This window comes from Cetorhinus maximus, chromosome 23 (assembly GCF_964194155.1).
Source record: "Cetorhinus maximus chromosome 23, sCetMax3.hap1.1, whole genome shotgun sequence".
Lineage (NCBI taxonomy): Eukaryota > Metazoa > Chordata > Chondrichthyes > Lamniformes > Cetorhinidae > Cetorhinus > Cetorhinus maximus.
In genome coordinates this window covers 30,501,896-30,520,135 of record NC_135901.1, presented here as the reverse complement: position 1 = coordinate 30,520,135, position 18,240 = coordinate 30,501,896, and the positions used below count along the sequence as shown (strand labels likewise).

At 44.0% G+C, this 18,240-nt stretch overlaps 5 protein-coding genes and 2 long non-coding RNA genes across 7 annotated transcripts in view; 3 read left to right on the top strand and 4 right to left on the bottom strand.

Annotated features, from left to right (window-relative positions):
- LOC144697362 (uncharacterized) overlaps positions 1-3,623 on the bottom strand; it is a 97,220-nt gene extending 93,597 nt beyond the window's left edge. The window contains exon 1 of the long non-coding RNA XR_013580339.1: positions 3,074-3,623. This is a non-coding gene — a long non-coding RNA (uncharacterized LOC144697362). The remainder of the gene's footprint in view (positions 1-3,073) is intronic.
- LOC144697287 (uncharacterized) overlaps positions 1-18,240 on the top strand; it is a 685,032-nt gene that overhangs the window by 13,391 nt on the left and 653,401 nt on the right. The gene's annotated exons all lie outside the window — the stretch shown is intronic.
- Positions 1-18,240, top strand: part of LOC144697361 (uncharacterized) — a 392,999-nt gene that overhangs the window by 41,244 nt on the left and 333,515 nt on the right. The gene's annotated exons all lie outside the window — the stretch shown is intronic.
- Positions 1-18,240, bottom strand: part of LOC144697960 (uncharacterized) — a 274,230-nt gene that overhangs the window by 69,538 nt on the left and 186,452 nt on the right. The gene's annotated exons all lie outside the window — the stretch shown is intronic.
- The window catches only part of LOC144697288 (uncharacterized), a 211,873-nt gene that overhangs the window by 79,982 nt on the left and 113,651 nt on the right, over positions 1-18,240 (bottom strand). The gene's annotated exons all lie outside the window — the stretch shown is intronic.
- LOC144696980 (uncharacterized) overlaps positions 1-18,240 on the top strand; it is a 322,849-nt gene that overhangs the window by 236,236 nt on the left and 68,373 nt on the right. The window lies entirely within an intron of this gene.
- LOC144697353 (uncharacterized) overlaps positions 6,979-18,240 on the bottom strand; it is a 258,803-nt gene continuing 247,541 nt past the window's right edge. The window contains exon 2 of the mRNA XM_078569344.1: positions 6,979-8,674. Within this exon, the coding sequence (XP_078425470.1) occupies positions 7,997-8,311 (315 nt within the window). The 5' untranslated portion in view covers positions 8,312-8,674 and the 3' untranslated portion in view covers positions 6,979-7,996. The remainder of the gene's footprint in view (positions 8,675-18,240) is intronic.

Here is an 18,240-nt window from a genome sequence, read left to right as displayed (position 1 = left end):
ACTTGTGACTTTAAACCAACATTTCAACATTTGTCCATCAAATAGCTGCTTGTTATTCGAGGTTTTTATTATTAGCTTTAGGCACTAAAGGCAACAGGTGGGGGATTTTAAAGAACTGCATTCCCTTTCTAACTTTGTATTGTCTATAGTGTCAGCTGTGGCTCAGTGGATCACACTCTCACCTCTGGGTTAGAAGATTGTTGGTTCAAATCCCAGTCCAGGGACCTGAGGACAAAAGTCACATCCAACATTCTGAGTGCCAGCAATGAGGGAGTGCTGCACTGTCAGAGCAGCTGTCTTTTGGATGAGATGCTAACCCAAGGGCCCTGTCTGCTGCTTCGGGTGGACTTAGAACTTCCCGGGGCCACTATTTCGAAGTTGAGCAGGGGAGTTATCCCCAGTGTCCTGGCCGATTTTTATCAATTAACATCACTAAGAACAGATTATCTGGTCAGTGTCACATTGCTGTTTGTGGGACCTTGCTGTGTGTAAATCTGCCACGTTTCCCACATTACAACAGTGACTGCACTTTGAAATTACTTCATTGGCTATAAAGCACTTTGGGACATCATGTGGTCGTGAAAGATGCTATATAAATGCAATTACTAAAATTTAAGATTGATATTATCTGATCTTGTTCTCTGTTACCTAATTGATTTCAGTCACCCCAACTTGCCATTTAATTAATTAACTTCGATTTAGACAAGACTTTAACCAGTTAAGGCAAAGGCAGAATTGTCTGGATAGTAAATTTAAAAAGAAGTTTATTAAAAGAAAAAGGTTTACTTAACAATTTTAAGACATTGATTTTTACAACTTCATGCAGGTGATCAGTCTGTAGAAGCGTAACCCTCTCTGGCTCCTTCTTTGACAGTAATTCTTGTGGAATTCGGCCTCAGGAGTCTGGCTCCTTCTTTGACAGTAATTTCCTTGGAACTCGGCCTCGGGAGTCTTCACTACTTGGCTAGCAAGGAAGACCTTCAGAACCTCTACTTTTATTCCCAAAGTAACCATTACCTCACGTCAGAGTTGGGCCATTGTAACATGACAATTGGTCAATTTGGTTACTAGATTAATTTAATTGGTTCCCCAATTACTTACACTACCTTCTCTCATTATCTTAGACAAGAATACAACAGAACTGTTTCCTACTATGCCTTTATCTTATTCTATACCATCCCTTATTCATAGAGATTCAAACTTTGAGGCTAATCAGAGCTTGAAGGTCTCTCTTGACAGTACATTTATCTTCCATCGCACATTCTTTACATACACAGCAATTAAGCTTTTACATTCTTACAGCAAATAAAACTCTGTCTTTACTATAACTTCTGATTCATTATTGATTCATTAATTGTAACTCAATTAAGGCTCACTACTTATTCAATCATCTGTTCCTGGCTGGTAGTTATTTATAACAGTAATTGCAGAAGAGACATGTCAAAGCTTTTCATCTTGCACTCATCAGAGCATTTGCAAGAATGCCAAGTGCAAAGGGAACAGCAATTAATACTTCATGAGAAGAGAGTGCTGATTGGTTGGCGAAATGGACTTTGATTGGTAGAGGAATTGACAGGGAGAATGCACCATTGAACTGATGACTGATAGCCAACTGCCAAGGGTTGTTTAAATTCAAACCAGGCAGATTGACTCTGTTTGGTCAAGGAATTGCCATGGCGAATGAACCAGAGTATGGCTGTTGCCTATTTTATTCAGTTGAAACAAGTGAATGTGTGTCCATGTTCTTCTTGTCTGTAAATAAGAGGGCTCTGCGTATTAACATATGTAGTTTTTAGAACACATAAGTGCACTACACTGCGAGCTCAACTGATAATCCGCAATTAGTTGTCAGCATTGTTTAGCAAATGTTGTCCAATCACAGAATCACATCTAACGTTGCGTACTGTGCTTTGTGTTTTACAGAACTCAGTATCAAATAATCAAGGGGTTGATTACTTAATAATTAGATGTTTCATAACTGGCTTTTAATCCAAGATCAATATATAGTTAAGGAAGAAAAGTTACAGACTATGAAACCATGCAAGAAGCCAGATGTTAAATTAAGATGGCTTCCTTGGCCTTGTTACTTATAACAGTGAATACAATATGAAAGTGATTGAGTGTTAAAACAAAATTTGACTTCGCAGGCCTACCTACAGTTTCTTACATTACAGCAGTGACGCCACTTCAAAGGCACTGCATCAGCTGTAAAATGCTTCGAGGGTCTTGTGCTAGTGACAGGTGCTATAGAAGTGCAATTTTTTTCAGTTGTCCACAAATATGATACGTGACACTCGGTCCCCTCATCAAAATCATAAAATTAAGACCCTGTAATTACTAGTGGAAATAACATGCCTTTGACACGTTTTTGAATATTCTGTGAAAATCCACACATACTATATCCTGAATGATTTGTTTGAAAACACAGCGAGTTGTTGTGATTTGGGATGCACTGCCTGAAAACAGTGCGAGAAGCAGTTTTGACTGTATCTTTCAAAAGGGAACTGGACAGAATCTTGAAAGGAAAAGAAAATTGCAGGGCAATGGGATTAATTGGGTATTTATTTCAAAGGGGCAGGACTGGCAGAATAGCCTCCTTCTGTGTCTATGAGATGCGTGTACATTTCATGCGGGTGGTAATGACCTGGAATGCACTTCCTATGAGGGTGGTAGAAGCAGAGATGAGGGAATGGTTTCTAAAGGAAGCTGGATGACCACTTCAGGGAGATAGACCTACAGAGTTACGGGGATACAGCAGGGCAATGAGACTGACTGGTTTGCTCTAAAGGGAGCCTTCTACAGTCAGAAACATGATGGTCCCATGTCCAACCTAATGACTCTATGATCTAAAGAGAGAAAGTTCAGCTGCTCCAGTCTCTCCAATTAACTGAAGTCCATCATCACTGGTTCCATTCTCATAAATCCTCTCTCCAGCCCTGAGACTCAATGGAACAGAGACAAATGTATTTATTTTAGATCTACCTGCAGTGGTAGGAAAGACACTATTTACTATCCAGGATAAAATAAATGTCCTTCATCAGTTTTTGTGGATCATTTCAGTGGAAATGTGCACTTCCAGGCTCAAAGAGCATCAGCCACTGGAAGCAAAGTCGTGAGACCGGCCAGTCCAGCAGAAAGAAACCCTCCAACCCTCCCACTTCACCAAGTGTCAGAATGAACATGGTTCAGTCCTGGATGTGATTAACAGCAGCAATAACAGCAGAATCCAACCCCTGGAATCACTTGTGAACTCGCTGGTGTCTCAGCAGGCTGGATGACTGAGTGAATCCCTTCCCTCACTCAAAGCAGGTGAACAGCCTCTACCTGGTGTGAACACGCTGGTGTGTCAGCAGGTTCAATGAATTACAGAATCCCTTCCCACACTCAGAGCAAGTGAATGGCCTTTCCCCACTGTGAGCTCGCTGGTGTCTCAGCAGGCTGGATAAATAAGCAAATCCCTTCCCACGCATGGGGCAGGTGAACGGCCTCTCCCCAGTGTGAACTCGCTGGTGTCTCAGCAGGGTGGATGAATCCTTGAATCCCTTCCCACAATTAGAGCAGGTGAACGGCCTCTCCCCAGTGTGAACTCGCTGGTGCATCTGCAATTTGGACAACTGAATGAATCCTTTCCCACACTCAGAGCAGGTGAATGGCCTCTCACTGGTTTGGACCCGCTGGTGTTCCCACAGGTTGGATCACCTTCTAAATCTCTTTGTGCAGTGAGGGCAACTGAATGGTCTCTCCTCAGTGTGAATGCGCTGGTGAAACATCAGTTCCTGAGAACTTTTGAAGCCACTCCCACAGTCAGGGCATTTACAGGGTCTCTCATTGGTGTGAGTGATATGGTGCCTCAGCAGGCTGGATGACTCAGTGAACCGTTTCCCACACACGGAGCAGGTGAACAGACTCTCCCCGGTGTTAACTCGCTGGTGTCTCAGCAGGTGGGATAACCGAGTGAATCCCTTCCCACACTCAGAGCAACTGAACGGTCTCTCCCTGGTGTGAACTCGCTTGTGTGTCTGCAAGTGGGATGACTGAGTGAATCCCTTCCCACACACAGGGCAGGTGAACGGCCACTCCCCAATGTGACTGCACCGATGAATTTCCAGCTTTGATGGGGATATGAATCCCTTCCCACAGTCTCCACACGTCCACTGTTTCTCTATGCTGCAGGTGTCCTTGGGTCTCTTCAGATTCATGATCAACTGAGTGGTCCACACACAGAGCATGTGTACAGCCACACCCGCTGCAGTAAATGGTGATGCTTTTTCAGGCTGCGTAACTGGTTAAAGCTCCTTCCAAAGTCAGTACACTGGAACACTCTCATTCGGGTGTGTGTGTCTCAGTGCTTTTTCAATAACACTGATTTTTAAACCTTCTGAAGCAGACAGAACAGACAAATATTTCTCCTTCCAGCTTCAAAGGCCACTGATATTCAGCTCCTGATGAATTGACCGACTCGGTCAGATCTTTTCGTGATGTTTGGTTTGAGATTTCTGTCTGCAAATCTTCCCCTTCTAATAGCCTATAAAAGAAGTTTACAAAAGTCATCATTGTCAGTACAGGATAGAAATTCAGAACAGACAATTCTAGTTTCTATGGAACATTCTTTCCTCTCTCATTGACCAAAAGCTGTAAATCTCTGCCCCATACACTCTCCATCCATTCTCACTCTGTTGTACCTAATATACCCTCCCAATTCTCCTGAAGGTGCCAATTCATGCTGGTCCACACATAGTGGTTTTTGTGCAGAACACAGAGTCCTGAAAATCTTTGTGCTGGCCGCTAGACCGAGAACTCATTGACTGGTGGAAGTGGAGACAATCAGCGGTTTCAAAATGAACTTGAAGGAATTAAACCTGCAGGGGAACAGGGAAAGAGATAGGGAACAGGACTGACTGGGTTGCTCTACAGAGAGTGGACAAGGACTTGAATTGCCGAATGGATTCCTTCAGTGCTGTAATGACTCTATGACTGGAAATATGTAACATAGCTGCAGTACTATATTACAGGGCTAGAAATAATAATAAATATATTTTATTAGAGAAGCAGAAATAGAACATTTAATATGTACCATAAAACAACACTAGACAAATCTCTGCCCTGTATTATTTTACTGTCCCCTTAAATGTCAGCCATCTCGTGGGGAAACCACCCCTTTAATTGTGAACATTAGGAAAGAGACCATCCTTTTAGCCAGACAAATAAATGTGTCAAGCTGAGGAAGCAAAGGATGTCAATGTCTTTAAGAGAGAGAGAGAGAGAGACCTGGGTCAACCTTTCCAGAGTCTGCACCCTCCCTGGAATCACTTCCTTTCCCTTCAGTTCCTGCAAGTCAACAATTTACCCCAGAATGAGAAAAGAAATGGAAAGGGGGAAACATTGATTTCCTCACAGATGTTGTCCAGAGGAGGAAGTTTTAGTCTAAAGCTCAGAGATAAAAACAAAAAACTGCGGATGCTGGAAATCCAAAACAAAAAATAAAAAATACCTGGAAAAACTCAGCAGGTCTGGCAGCATCGGAGGAGAAGAAATCAGTTAACGTTTCGAATCCTCATGACCCTTCAACAGAACTAAGTAAAAATAGGAGAGGGGTGAAATATAAGCTTGTTTAAGTTGGGGGGGGGGCCTGAATCAGCCAATAGGAATCACCCTGCTCCGCGGTGACGTCCTCGGGTTCCAGCCTGCTGGCCAGGCTCGCGGACACGGGAGCCCCGCCCCCACCCATTGTTCCCCCTCCCCTCCTCGAGCCAAGGTTTCCAGGCAAGCGGTTGACGGCTCCGGCCAGAGCGAAAAGCCGCTTGGAGAACTCAGGAGAGGAGAAATTGCGCATGTGTGGGGTTTAGCCCGCCCCCTTCCCATCAGGCCGAGGGGTTGACCAACGGAAAGAGTTGGAGAACTGGAAGGCCCTGCTCCTCCAGCCAATCAGAGCGCGGGCTTTGTGTGAATGAAGATTGAGCTTCACACAGACTAAAACTTCCTCCTGTGTCCAACATCTGTGAGTAAAACACTTTCTTTTCTCCCCCTTTCCATTTCTTTTCTCATTCTGGGGGGAAATTGTTGACTTGCAGGAACTGAAGGGAAAGGAAGTGAATCCAGGGAGGGTGCAGACTCTGGAAAGGTTGGCCCAGGTCTCTCTCTCTTAAAGACATTGACATCCTTTGCTCCCTCAGCTTGACATATTTATTTGGCTGGATGAAAGGATGGTCTCTTTCCTAATGTTCACAATTAAAGGGGTGGTTTCCCCAGGAGATGGCTGACATTTAAGGGGACAGTAAATTAACATTGGACAAAGATATGTCTAGTGTTGTTATATGGTACATATTAGATATATTGTTGATGGTTCTGTAATAACGTGTTTATTATTATTTCTAATCTTGTAATATGGTACTGTAACTACGTTATCTGTTGCCAGTCATAGAGTCATTATGACACAGAAGGAGTCAATTTAGCAGCTCGAGTAGATGCCGACTCTCTGTGGAGCAATTCAGTCAGTCCCATTCCCCCTCTATATCCCTGTTCCTCTGCAAGTTTATTCCCTTCAATTTCATCCTGAAATCAATGACCCTCTCCACTTCCACCACCCTCATAGGCAGTGAGTTCCAGGGCATCATCACTGGCTGTCAAAATAGATTTTTCCCTCACAGCTCCATGTATCTCTAATTATGTAATAGAGTACTATGTATTACACACATAATAGTGCAGTACTATTGGGTATATATTAGATACTGCAGATTGAGAATTGAGAGGGAGTGTGTGGGATGGAGATGTACAGTTTTTGCGGAACGAGTGCACCATAGAAACTAGAATTGCCTGTTCTGAATTTCTATCCTGTACTGGAGTAATGACTTTTGTAATCTCCTTTTACAGGATATTAGAAGGGAAGGATGGGCAGACAGAAATCTCAAACCAATCATCACATCAAGATCTGACGCAGCCACTTGATTCATGGGACCTGGACACAAATGGATTCTCTTTAATTCATCTGTCCCCTGTTTGCTGCCCTCTTTGTGGAACACCTCCACTCAGACCACAAGCATGACCCTGACCTTCCAGTTGCTGCCATTATAATTCACCACCTTGCTCTCATGCTCACATTTCTGTCCTCGGCCTGCTGCAATGTTCCCGAGAAGCCCAACACAAGCTGGACGAACAGCACCTCATCCTCTGATGAGGCACTTTACAGCCTTCTGGGCTCAACATTGAGTTCAACAACTTCAGACCATCAACTCTGTTCTCTGTTTAGATTTTTTTTTTGCCAAGTGCCAGTCTGCATCTTGTTTTCATGTTTTTGTTTTCAGACAGAGCTGTCCTTTATTCTGCCATTAACACTTACTCTGGACCAATGCTTTGTTTCTTTACTACAACTATTACCTCTCCCTTTTCTTTTGGTTCCATGACATTTTTGTTATTTAATCTCACCTGCCCTCTAACCAATCCCTGACTTTCCCTTTTGTTCTACCTGACCCTTCCCCATTTCTCAACAGCATCAAACCCATCACATTTCTCCCTCTTTGAAATTCTGAGGAAGAGTCATATTGGACTGGAAAAGTTAACTCTGATTCTCTCTCCAAAGATGCTGCCAGACCTGCTAAGTTTTACCTGCACCCTCTATATTTATTTCAAATCTACCTGTAGTGGTAGGAATAATCACTATTTACTATCCACGATAAAACAAATCTATTTTCATCAGCTTTTGTGGATCATTTCAGTGGAAATGTGCACTCCCAGGCTCAAAGAGCATCAGCCACTGGAAGCAAAGTCGTGAGACCGGCCAGTCCAGCAGAAAGAAACCCTACGACCCTCGCACTTCACCAATAGTCAGAATGAACATGGTTCAGTCCTGGATGTGATTAACAGCAGCAATAACAGCAGAATCCAACTCCTGTAATCACTTGTGAACTTGGTGTCGCTGCAGGTGGGATGACTGAGTGGATCCCTTCCCACACTCAGAGCAGGTGTACGGCCTCTCCCCGGTGTGAATACGCTTGTGTTTTCAGAGATCAGAAGAATTACTGAATCGCCTCCCACACTCAGAACAGAAGAACAGCCTCTCCCCGGTGTGAACTCGCTTGTGTGTCTGCAGGTGGGATGAATGAGTGAATCCTTTCCCAAACTCGGAGCAGGTGAACGGCCTCTCCCCGGTATGAACTCGCTGGTGTGACTCCAAGGATGATAACCGACTGAATCCCTTCCCACAAACAAAGCAGATGAACGGCCTCTCCCCACTGTGACTGCGCCAATGAATTTCCAGGTGAGATGAGTATTTGAATCCCTTCCCACAGTCCCCACATTTCCATGGTTTCTCCATGGTGCGGGTGTCCTTGAGTCTCTCCAGGTTCAGTGATCAGTTGAAGCCTCATCCTCACACAGAACACATGCACGGTCTCTCCTCACTGTGAATGGTGTGGTATTTTTTCAGGCTGTGTAACTGGCTAAAGCTCTTTCCACAGTCAGTGCATTGGAACACTCTCACTCAGGTGTGTGTGTATCGGTACTTTTCCAGTCACACTGATATTTAAAATCTCTTGAAGCAAACAGAACAGACAAACATTTCTCCTTCCAGATTCAAAGGCCGGTGATACTCAGGTCCCATGAATCAAACGGCTGCGTCAGATCTTGATGTGATGATTGGTTTGAGATTTCTGTCTGCACATCCTTCCCTTCTAATATCCTGTAAAAGGAGATGACAAAAGTCATTACTGCCAGTACAGGATAGAAATTCAGAACAGACAATTCTAGTTTCTCTGGTGCACTCGTTCCGCAAAAAGTGTCAGAATGAACATGGTTCAGTCCTGGATGTGACTAACAGCAGCAATAACAGCAGAATCCAACCCCTGTAATCAATTATGAACTCACCGGTGTCTCAATAGGTGGAATGACCGAGTAAATCCCTTCCCACACACAGGTGAACGGCCTCTCCCCGGTGTGAACTCGCTGGTGACTCCGCAGTTTGGACAATGTTCTAAATCTCTTTGCACAGTGAGAGCAGCTGAATGGTCTCTCCTCAGTGTGAATGCACTGGTGGGCCATCAGTACCTGAGAGCTTTTGAAACAACTCCCACAGTCAGAGCATTTAAAAGGTCTCTCATTCGTGTGAGTGACATGGTGTGTCAGCAGGCTGGATGACTGAGTGAATCCCTTCCCACACACAGAGCAGGTGAAAGCTCTCTCCCCATTGTGAACTCGCTGGTGCCTCTGCAGGTGGGATAACTGAGTGAATCCCTTCCCACACTCAGAGCAGATGAACGGCTTCTCCCTGCTGTGAACTCGCTGGTGAGTCCGCAGGGAGGTTGACTGAATGAATCCCTTCCCACACTAGGAGCAGGTGAATGGCTTCTCCCCCGTGTGAACTCGCTGGTGGATCTGCAGGGTGGAAAGTCGGTGAATCCCTTCCCACACTAAGAGCAGGTGAACGGCCTCTCCCCACTGTGAGCTCGCTGGTGCCTCAGCAGGGCAGAAGTATGACTGAATCCCTTACCACACTCTGAGTAGCTGAATGGTCTCTATCTGATGTGAACTCGCTGGTGTCTCTTCAGGTGGGACGAAGCAGTGAATCCCTTCTCACACTCAGAACAGGTGAATGGCCTTTCCCCACTGTGAAATCGCTGGTGTACCAGCAGGTAGGATGACTGAGAGAATCCCTTCCCACACTCAGAGCAGGTGAACGGCCTCGCCCCTGTGTGAATGTGTCAAAGAGTTTCCAGTGCAGATGGGGTCAGGAATCCCTTCCCACAGTCCCCACGTTTCCACAGTTACTCCATGGTGCGCGTATCCTTCTGTCTCTCGAGGTTCGATGCTTTTTCAGGCTGTTTAACTAGTTAAAGCTCTTGCCACAGTCAGTGCACTGGAAACACTCTCACTCCGGTGTGTGTGTCCTGGGTCCTTTCCAGTCCCCCTGATGTTTGAAACATTTTGAAGCAGACAGAACTGGCAAACATTTCTCCTTCTAGATTCAAAGACTGAGGATATTCATATTATGGTGAATTGAGTCATTCTGGCAGTGCTTGACATGATGTTTGGATTTCAAATTTCTGTCTGCAAATGCTCCCCTTCTAATATCCTGTGAAAGGAGTTGACAAAAGTCATCACTGTCAGTACAGCATAGTAATTCAGAACAGACAAGTCTAGTTTCTATGGAACATCCTTTCCTCTCTCGTTCCCTAAAAGCTGTAAATCACCATCTCCCACAAACTCTCACTTCATTCTCACTCTGCTGTACCTGATGTACATCCTCCCAATTCTCCTGAAGGTGCTCATTCATGTTGAGCAACAGATCCATGCTCACGTCTTCTTGTCCAAAGATTTGAGAATCTTTCTATAACTGTATTTACTGACAGTGGTGGAAGTGGGGACAATCAATTATTTCAAAATGAAATTGGATGGATACTTGAAGGAAATAAACTTGCAGAGGAATGGGGAGATAGAGGGGGAATGGGACTGACTGGATTGCTCCACAGAGAGTTAGCATGGACTCGAGTTACCAAATGGACTCCTTCTGTGCTTTAATGACTATGACTGGAAATATATAATGTAGATACAATACTATATTACAGCACTAGAAGTAATAAGTCAACTTTATTACAGAACCATAAATAATATACCTAATATGTACCAGAAAACAAAACGAGACATATCTCTGTTCTATATTAATTTACTGTCCCCTTAAATGTCAGCCATTTCCCGGAGAAACCAGCGCTTTAATTGTGAACATTAGGAAAGAGACCATCCTTTTAGCCAGACAAATAAGGGAGGGAGCTGAGGGAGCAAAGGATGTCAATGTCTTTGAGAGAGAGAGAGACCTGGGCCAACCTTTCCAGAATCTGCACCCTTCCTGGATTCACTTCCTTTCCCTTCAGTTCCTGCAAGTCAACAATTTCCCCCCAGAATGAGAAAAGAAATGGAAAGGGGGGGAAAAGAAAGTGTCTTACTCACAGATGTTGTACACAGGAGGAGGTTTTAGTCTGAAGCTCATTGTCCAACTTCCGCATTGTGACGTCCACGTGGGTGGAAGCAGAGACAGTGAACGGTTTCAAAAGGAAATTGGATGGGCACTTGAGGAAAATAAATTTTCAAGGCGACAGGGAGAGAACGAGGCAATGGGACTGACTGGTTTGCTCTGCAGTAAGCTGGCATGGACACGATGGGCTGAATGGACTCCTTCTCTACCCTAATGACTCTGTGATCTAAAAAGAACAATTTCAGCTGCTCCAGTCTCTCCAACTAACTGAAGTCCCTCATCCCTGGTGCCATTCTCGTAAATCTCCTCTGCACCCTCTTTAAGAACTTCACATCTTTCCTAAAGTGTGAGGCCCAGATATAGGGTTCCATTCTAGAGGGATAGAATTGAAAAGCAGGGAGGTTATGTTCAACTTGTTTTGAACAATGGTTAGACTACACTGGGAGTAATGTCAACATATGTGATCTCCATTCATAAAAAGGAAATAGAGGCACTGGAGAAGGGGCAACAAAGATTCACACAAGAATAATACCAGAACTGAGAGCATTTAACCCTCAGGAAAGGCTGGGGCTGCTTTTCTCTAGAAAAGAGAAGACTGAAGGGTGACCTGATGAAAGTCTTTAAGATGATGAAGGGGTTCAATAATCCAATAGGGATTTCATGAGAAACCTCTGTACCCAGAGAATGGTGAGAGTGTGGAACTTGCTACCACAGCGAGTGGTTGAGGTGAACAGCATGAATACATTTAAGGGGAAGCTAAATACATACATGAGGGAGAAAGGAATAGAAGAATATGCTGGTGGGGGGAGATGAAGAGGGGTGAGTGAAGGCTAATGTGGAGCTTAAATACTGACATTGACCAATTGAGGCGGCTGGCCTGGCCCTGTGCTGTAGACTCAATGGAACAGAGACAAATGTATTTATTTTAGATCTACCAGTAGTGGTAGGAAAAACACTATTTACTGTCCAGGATAAAATAAATGTCCTTCATCAGCTTTTGTGGATCATTTCAGTGGAAATGTGCACTCCCAGGCTTAAAGAGCATCAGCCACTGAAAGCAAACTCGTGAGACCGGCCAGTCCAGCAGAAAGAAACCCTCCGACCCTCCCACTTCACCGCCTGTCAGAATGAACATGGTTCAGTCCTGGATGTGATTAACAGCAGCTATCACAGCAGAATCCGACCACTGGAATCACTTGTGAACTCGCTGGTGTCTCAGCAGGTAGGTTGACTGAGTGAATCCCTGCCCACACTCAGAGCAGGTGAACGGCCTCTCCCCAGTGTGAATTCGCTGGTGTCTCAGCAGGTGCGATGAATGAGCAAATCTATTTCCACACTCAAAGCAGGTATACGGCCTCTCCCCAGTGTGAACCCGCTAGTGTGTCAGCAGGGTGGATGACTGAGTGAATCTCTTCCCACACTCAGAGCAGGTGAATGGCCTCTGCCCTGTGTGAATGCGCTGGTGCGTCTCCAGGTCAAATGAAGTACTGAATGCCTTCCCACACTCAGAACAGGTGAACGGCCTCTCCCCAGTGTGGATGCGCTGGTGTCTCAGCAGGGAGGATGAATGAGTGAATCCCTTCCCACACTCTAAGCAGGTGAATGGCCTCTCCCCATTGTGACTGTGTTGGTGAATTTCCAGCAGATATGGGGATCTGAACCCCTTCCCACAGTTCACACAGTTCCATGGTTTCGCCATGGTGTGGGTGCCCTTTGTATCTCTCCAGGTTTGACAATTTTAATAAACTCATTGATGGGATGTGGGCGTCGCTGCCTAGGCCCGCATTTATTGCCCATCCCTCGTTGCCCTTCACAACGTGGTGGTGAGCTGCCTTCTTGAACTGCTGAAGCTGAAGGATCATCCACACACAAAACATGTATGGTCTCTCCCTGCTGTGAAAGGTGTGATGATTTTTCAGGTTGTGTCATTGGGTAAAGCTCTTTCCACAGTCAGTGCACTGGAACACTCTCACTCGGGTGTATGTGTCTCGGTGCTTTTGCAGTCATACTGACGTTTCAAATCTTTTGAAGCAGACAGAACAGACAAACATTTCTCCTTCTAGATTCAATTACCGATGATATTCAGGTCCTGATCAATCGATTGACTCTGTCAGATCTTGACATAACGTTTGATTTGAGATTTCTGTCTGTAAACCCTTCTCTTCTAATATCCTGTAAAAGAAGTTTACAAAATGCATCAGTGTCAGTATAGGATAGAAATTCAGAGCAGGCATTTCTGATTACTGTGGAACATTCTTTCCTTTCTCGTTCCGTAAAAACTGTCATTCTCCGCCCCACACAAACATAAAATATGCATCTTGTAATGGCACGAGTCATATCACTGTCCTATATCAATTTACTGTCCCATTAAATGTCAGCCATCTCCTGGGGAAACCACCCCTTTAATTGTGAACATGAGGAAAGAGACCATCCTCTTAGCCTGACAAAATGTGTCAAGCTGAGGGAGCAAAGGATGTCAATGTCTATAAGAGAGAGAGTGACCTGGGCCAACCTTTCCAGAGTCTGCACCTTCCCTGGATTCACTTCCTTTCTCTTCAGTTCCTGCAAGTCAACAATTTACCCCCAGAATGAGAAAAGAAAGTGTTTTACTCACAGATGTTGGACACAGAAGGAAGTTTTGGTCTGTGTGAAGCTCAATCTTCATTCACACAAAGCTCACGCTCTGATTGGCTGGAGGACCAGAATTATTCCGGACCTCCAACTCTTACCATTGGTCAATCTCTAAGCATGACGGGAAGGGGCGGGCTCTCCCTCGCACATGCGCAGCTTCCCCTCTCCCCAGTTCTCTGAACGGCTTCTCGCTCTGGCCGGAGCCGTCAGTCGGTTGCCTGGAAACCTTGGCTCGAGCAGGTGGAGGGGGAGGGGGAACAATGGGTGGGGGCGGTGCTCCCGTGTCCGCGCGCCTGGCCTGCGGTCTCTCATCTCTCTCCATTGGTCAATCACTGTTCCACCGGACGAGGTCGCGGAGCCCAAATTATTTCTGAAACAAAAACAAAAATACCTGGAAAAACTCAGCAGCTCTGACAGCATCTGCGGAGAGGAACAGTTAACGTTTCGAATCCGTATGACTCTTCAACAGAACTAAGGAAAATAGACGAGAGGTGAAATATAAGCTGGTTTAAGGGGGGGGGGGGGGGGGAGTGGGACAGGTAGAGCTGGATAGAGGGTCAGTGATAGGTGGAGAAAACCAAAAGATGTCACAGACAAAAGGACAAAGAGGTGTTGAAGGTGGTGATATTATCTAAAGTAATGTGATCATTAAGGGTAGAAAGCAGGTCAAGCAAGGTACAGATAGCCCTGGGGGAAGGGATCGAAATAGGCTAAAAGGTAGAGATAAAACAATGGATGGAAATACATTAAAAAAATTATTTCTGGGTCTGTCATAAACTACATGAGATAATATTACTGGTCCCATAGCATTGTAGCGATGTAACATATGTATATATATATAAATACACACACACACACACATATATATATAGACACACATATATATATATACACACACACATATATATACAGACACACACACATATATATATATATATACACACACATATTTATACACACATCTATATATATATATATACACACATATATATACACACACACATATATATATATATACACACACATATATATATAGATATATACCTTCTATATTTCAAGTCACAGGGATCAAAGCAACTAGAATTGTCTGTTCTGAATTTCTAGGTCTCGTGTTGTTGTCGGTCATGTCCACTCGCTCCCTGAATAAAATTCTCCCTCACTCCCCCCACCACCATATCTCTGATAAGTCTGACATTACTGAATATTGCACACAATTTTAGTCCAGTAATATAGACAGATATATGGCGAGCAGCCTGCATGAAGATTTTAGGGTCCCTGTGTGCAGGACAGCAAGTGCTGAGCATGAATCTGTCGATCAGCATAAACCGGCACCTTCAGGACAATTGGGAAGGTGAATATCAGGTACACAGAGTGAGAACAGAGGGACAGTGTGTGGGATGGAGATTTACAGCTTCTGGGGAATGAGAGAGAAAATAATGTTCCAGAAAAACTCAAATTGTCTGTTCTGAATTTCTACCCTGCACTGAATTTTGTAAACTCCTTTTACAAGATATTAGAAGAGGGGAATTTACAGACAGAAATCTCAAACCAAACATCACGTCAGGATCTGACAGAGCCCGTCGATTCACCAGGACCCAAATATCATTGGTCTTTGAATATAGAAGGAGAAATGTTTCCCTGTTCTGTCCGCATCAAAAGATTTTAAACATCAGTGTGACTGGAAAAGCATCGAGATGCAGACATCTGAGTGAGTGGGTTCCAGCACATTAACTGCAGAAAGAGCTTTAATCAGTTACACAGGCCAAAATAAATCACACCATTCACAGCAGGGAGAGACTACACGTGTTCTGTGTGTGGACGAGGCTTCAAATGATATTCAAACCTCAGTAGTCACAAGGGCACCCACCATGGAGAAATGGTGGAAATGTGGGGACTGTGGGATGGGATTCAAAGCCCCGTCAGATCTGGAAACTCATTGACGCATACACACGGGGGAGAGGCCGTTCACCTGCTTTGTGTGTGGGAAGGGATTTATTAAGTCATCCAACCTGAAGCTACACCAGCGAGTTCACAGCGCAGAGAGGCCATACACCTGCTCCGTGTGTGGGAAGGGATTCATTGATTCATCCACCCTGCAGAAACACCAGCGAATTCACACCGGGGAGAGGCCATTCACCTGCTCTGAGTGTGGGAAGGGATTCACTCAGTCATCCCTGCTGCAGATAAACCAGCAAGTTCACAATGGAGAGAAGCCATTCTGCTGTTCTGCATGTGGGAAGCGATTCACTGATTCATCCAACTTGCAGAGACACAAGCGAGTTCACACCGGGGAGAAGCCATTCACCTGCTCTGAGTGTGGGAAGGGATTTACTCAGTCAGTGCACCTGCAGACACACCAGCGAGTTCACACTGGGGAGAAGCCATTCACCTGCTCTGTGTGTGGGAAAGGATTCACTTGTTCATCGGAGCTGCTGAGACACCATGGCAGTCACACGATTAGACATTTTTTAGATATTCTGACTGTGAGTGTTAACTGTATCTATTCAGGTTAAGTAGATATTGATTGTATATTTACATGAGTGCACATCAATAGAGACTTACTGACAGAGTGTGGAGTCAGGAGGAATATACCTGTAATGTTTCACTCTGTGAATAAATCTATACAAAAATAATGATTGACTCCACCCTAAGGCTGTCAGGATTAGAACATAGTAACAGAGAAAGCTGGTCTAAAACTGAAGTTTGAAATTTATAGTAAAGTAAAATTTCAGACATAAGCTTACAATCTGAGTAGCTTTTGTGAGAAATGGCTGAAAGCAAGTGGGAATTGTCAGGGTCTGATTACCCATGGATGAGGCTGCAACTGATCATCGAATTCACGCTAAGGAGAGACTGTTCACCTGATCTGAGGTTGGGAAGGGATTCAGCCATTCATGCACCCAGCTGAGACACCAGCAAGTTTCTACCACTACAGGCAGATCTAAAATAAATACATTGGTCTCTGTTCCATTGAGTCTACAGCACAGGGCCAGGCCAGTCAGCTCAGTTGGTCTATGTCAGTACTTCTGCTCCACGTGAAACTCCACCCACCCCTCTTCATCTCCCCCACCTCCATCAGCATATTTGTCTAGTCCTTTCTCCCTCATGTGTGTATCTAACTTCCCCTTAAATGTATTCAAGCAGCCCAGCCTTTCCTAAGCGTTAAATGCTCTCAGTTCTGATATTATTCTTGTGAATCTTTGTTGCCCCTTCTCCAGTGCCTCTATTTCCTCTTTCTAAATGGAGATCACAAATGTCGACAGTACTCCCAGCGTAGGCTAATCATGGTTTGGAGCAAGTTGAACATAACCTCCCTGCTTTTCAAATCTATCTTTTCCTCTAGAATGGAACCCTATATCTGGGCCCCACACTTTATGAAAGATGTGAAGTTCTCAGAGAAACTGGAGAGAGGATTTATGAGAATGGCACCAGGAATGAGGGGTTTAGTTAATGGAGAGGCTGGAGCAACTGAAATTTCTCTCTGTAGATCATAGAGTCATTAGGGTCGGGAATGGGGCCATTCAGCCCATTGAGTCCATGCCGGCTCCCTGTAGAGTAAACCAGTCAGTCCCATTGCCCCGTTCTATCCCCATATCCTTGGAAGTTTATTTCTCTCAAGTGCCCATCCAATCTCATTTCAAAAACCTTCCATCATCTCTGCTTCTACCACATTCATAGGAAGTGGGTTCCAGGTCATTATCACTCATTTTAACTGCACACGAGGCTCATAGAGCACAGAAGGAGGCTATTTGGCCCATCATGCCCATGCTGGCTCTTTGAAAGAGCTATCCAATTCATCCCATTGTCCTATAGTTTTGTTTTCCTTCCAAGGATCTGTCCTGTTCCCTTTTCAAAGATAAATTCGAATCTGTTCCTCACACGATTTTCAGGCAGTGCATTCCACATCACAACAACTCGCTGTGTTTTCATTCAAGTAATTCAGGATATACTGTGTTTTGATTTTCACAGAGTATTCAAAATAGTGTCAAAGACATGGTTATTACACAAAATTAAAGCTCAATCTTTATCAATGATTTTGATGAAGGGGCTGAGCTTAAATATCCAAGTATGCGGACAATTTAAACCCTAACACGTGGCTTGCTGCAGCCATTTAACATTCTGTAACTTAAATAAATATATATTGATTTCATATCGAAAGGCAGTCATGAAAGAAATGATTATTCAGTTATGAACCTTGCAATGTAAGAGATAATTACTTTGTAAAGGCTGGATCATTATTTTAAAAATTAACACTGTATAAACCTAAATGTTTTTCGACACTGCAGAGCTAGCAGTAATTGTTTAAACAAAGACATTCTTTTCTAATTTTGATAAGCTACAGGCTTCATATTCTGTCAAAGTCCAGCTCAAGAATAAAGCTCATTTTTCAATACAATCAAAATCAGTAAGAAATAAAGCTATTGTCTTCCACAAGCTGTCTTTTTGAACCAATGTATCTTGTATTAACCAAATGTGTTAATTCAAGATTACTGTATTAATTAGCTACCAGTCGGTAATAGATGATTGAATAAGTAGTGAGCCTTAACTGAGTTACAATTATTAATCAGTAATTATAGTAAAAGACTGAATTTCATTTTCTGTAAAAATGTAAAACCTTAATTGCTGTGTTTGTAAAGAATGTGCAATGA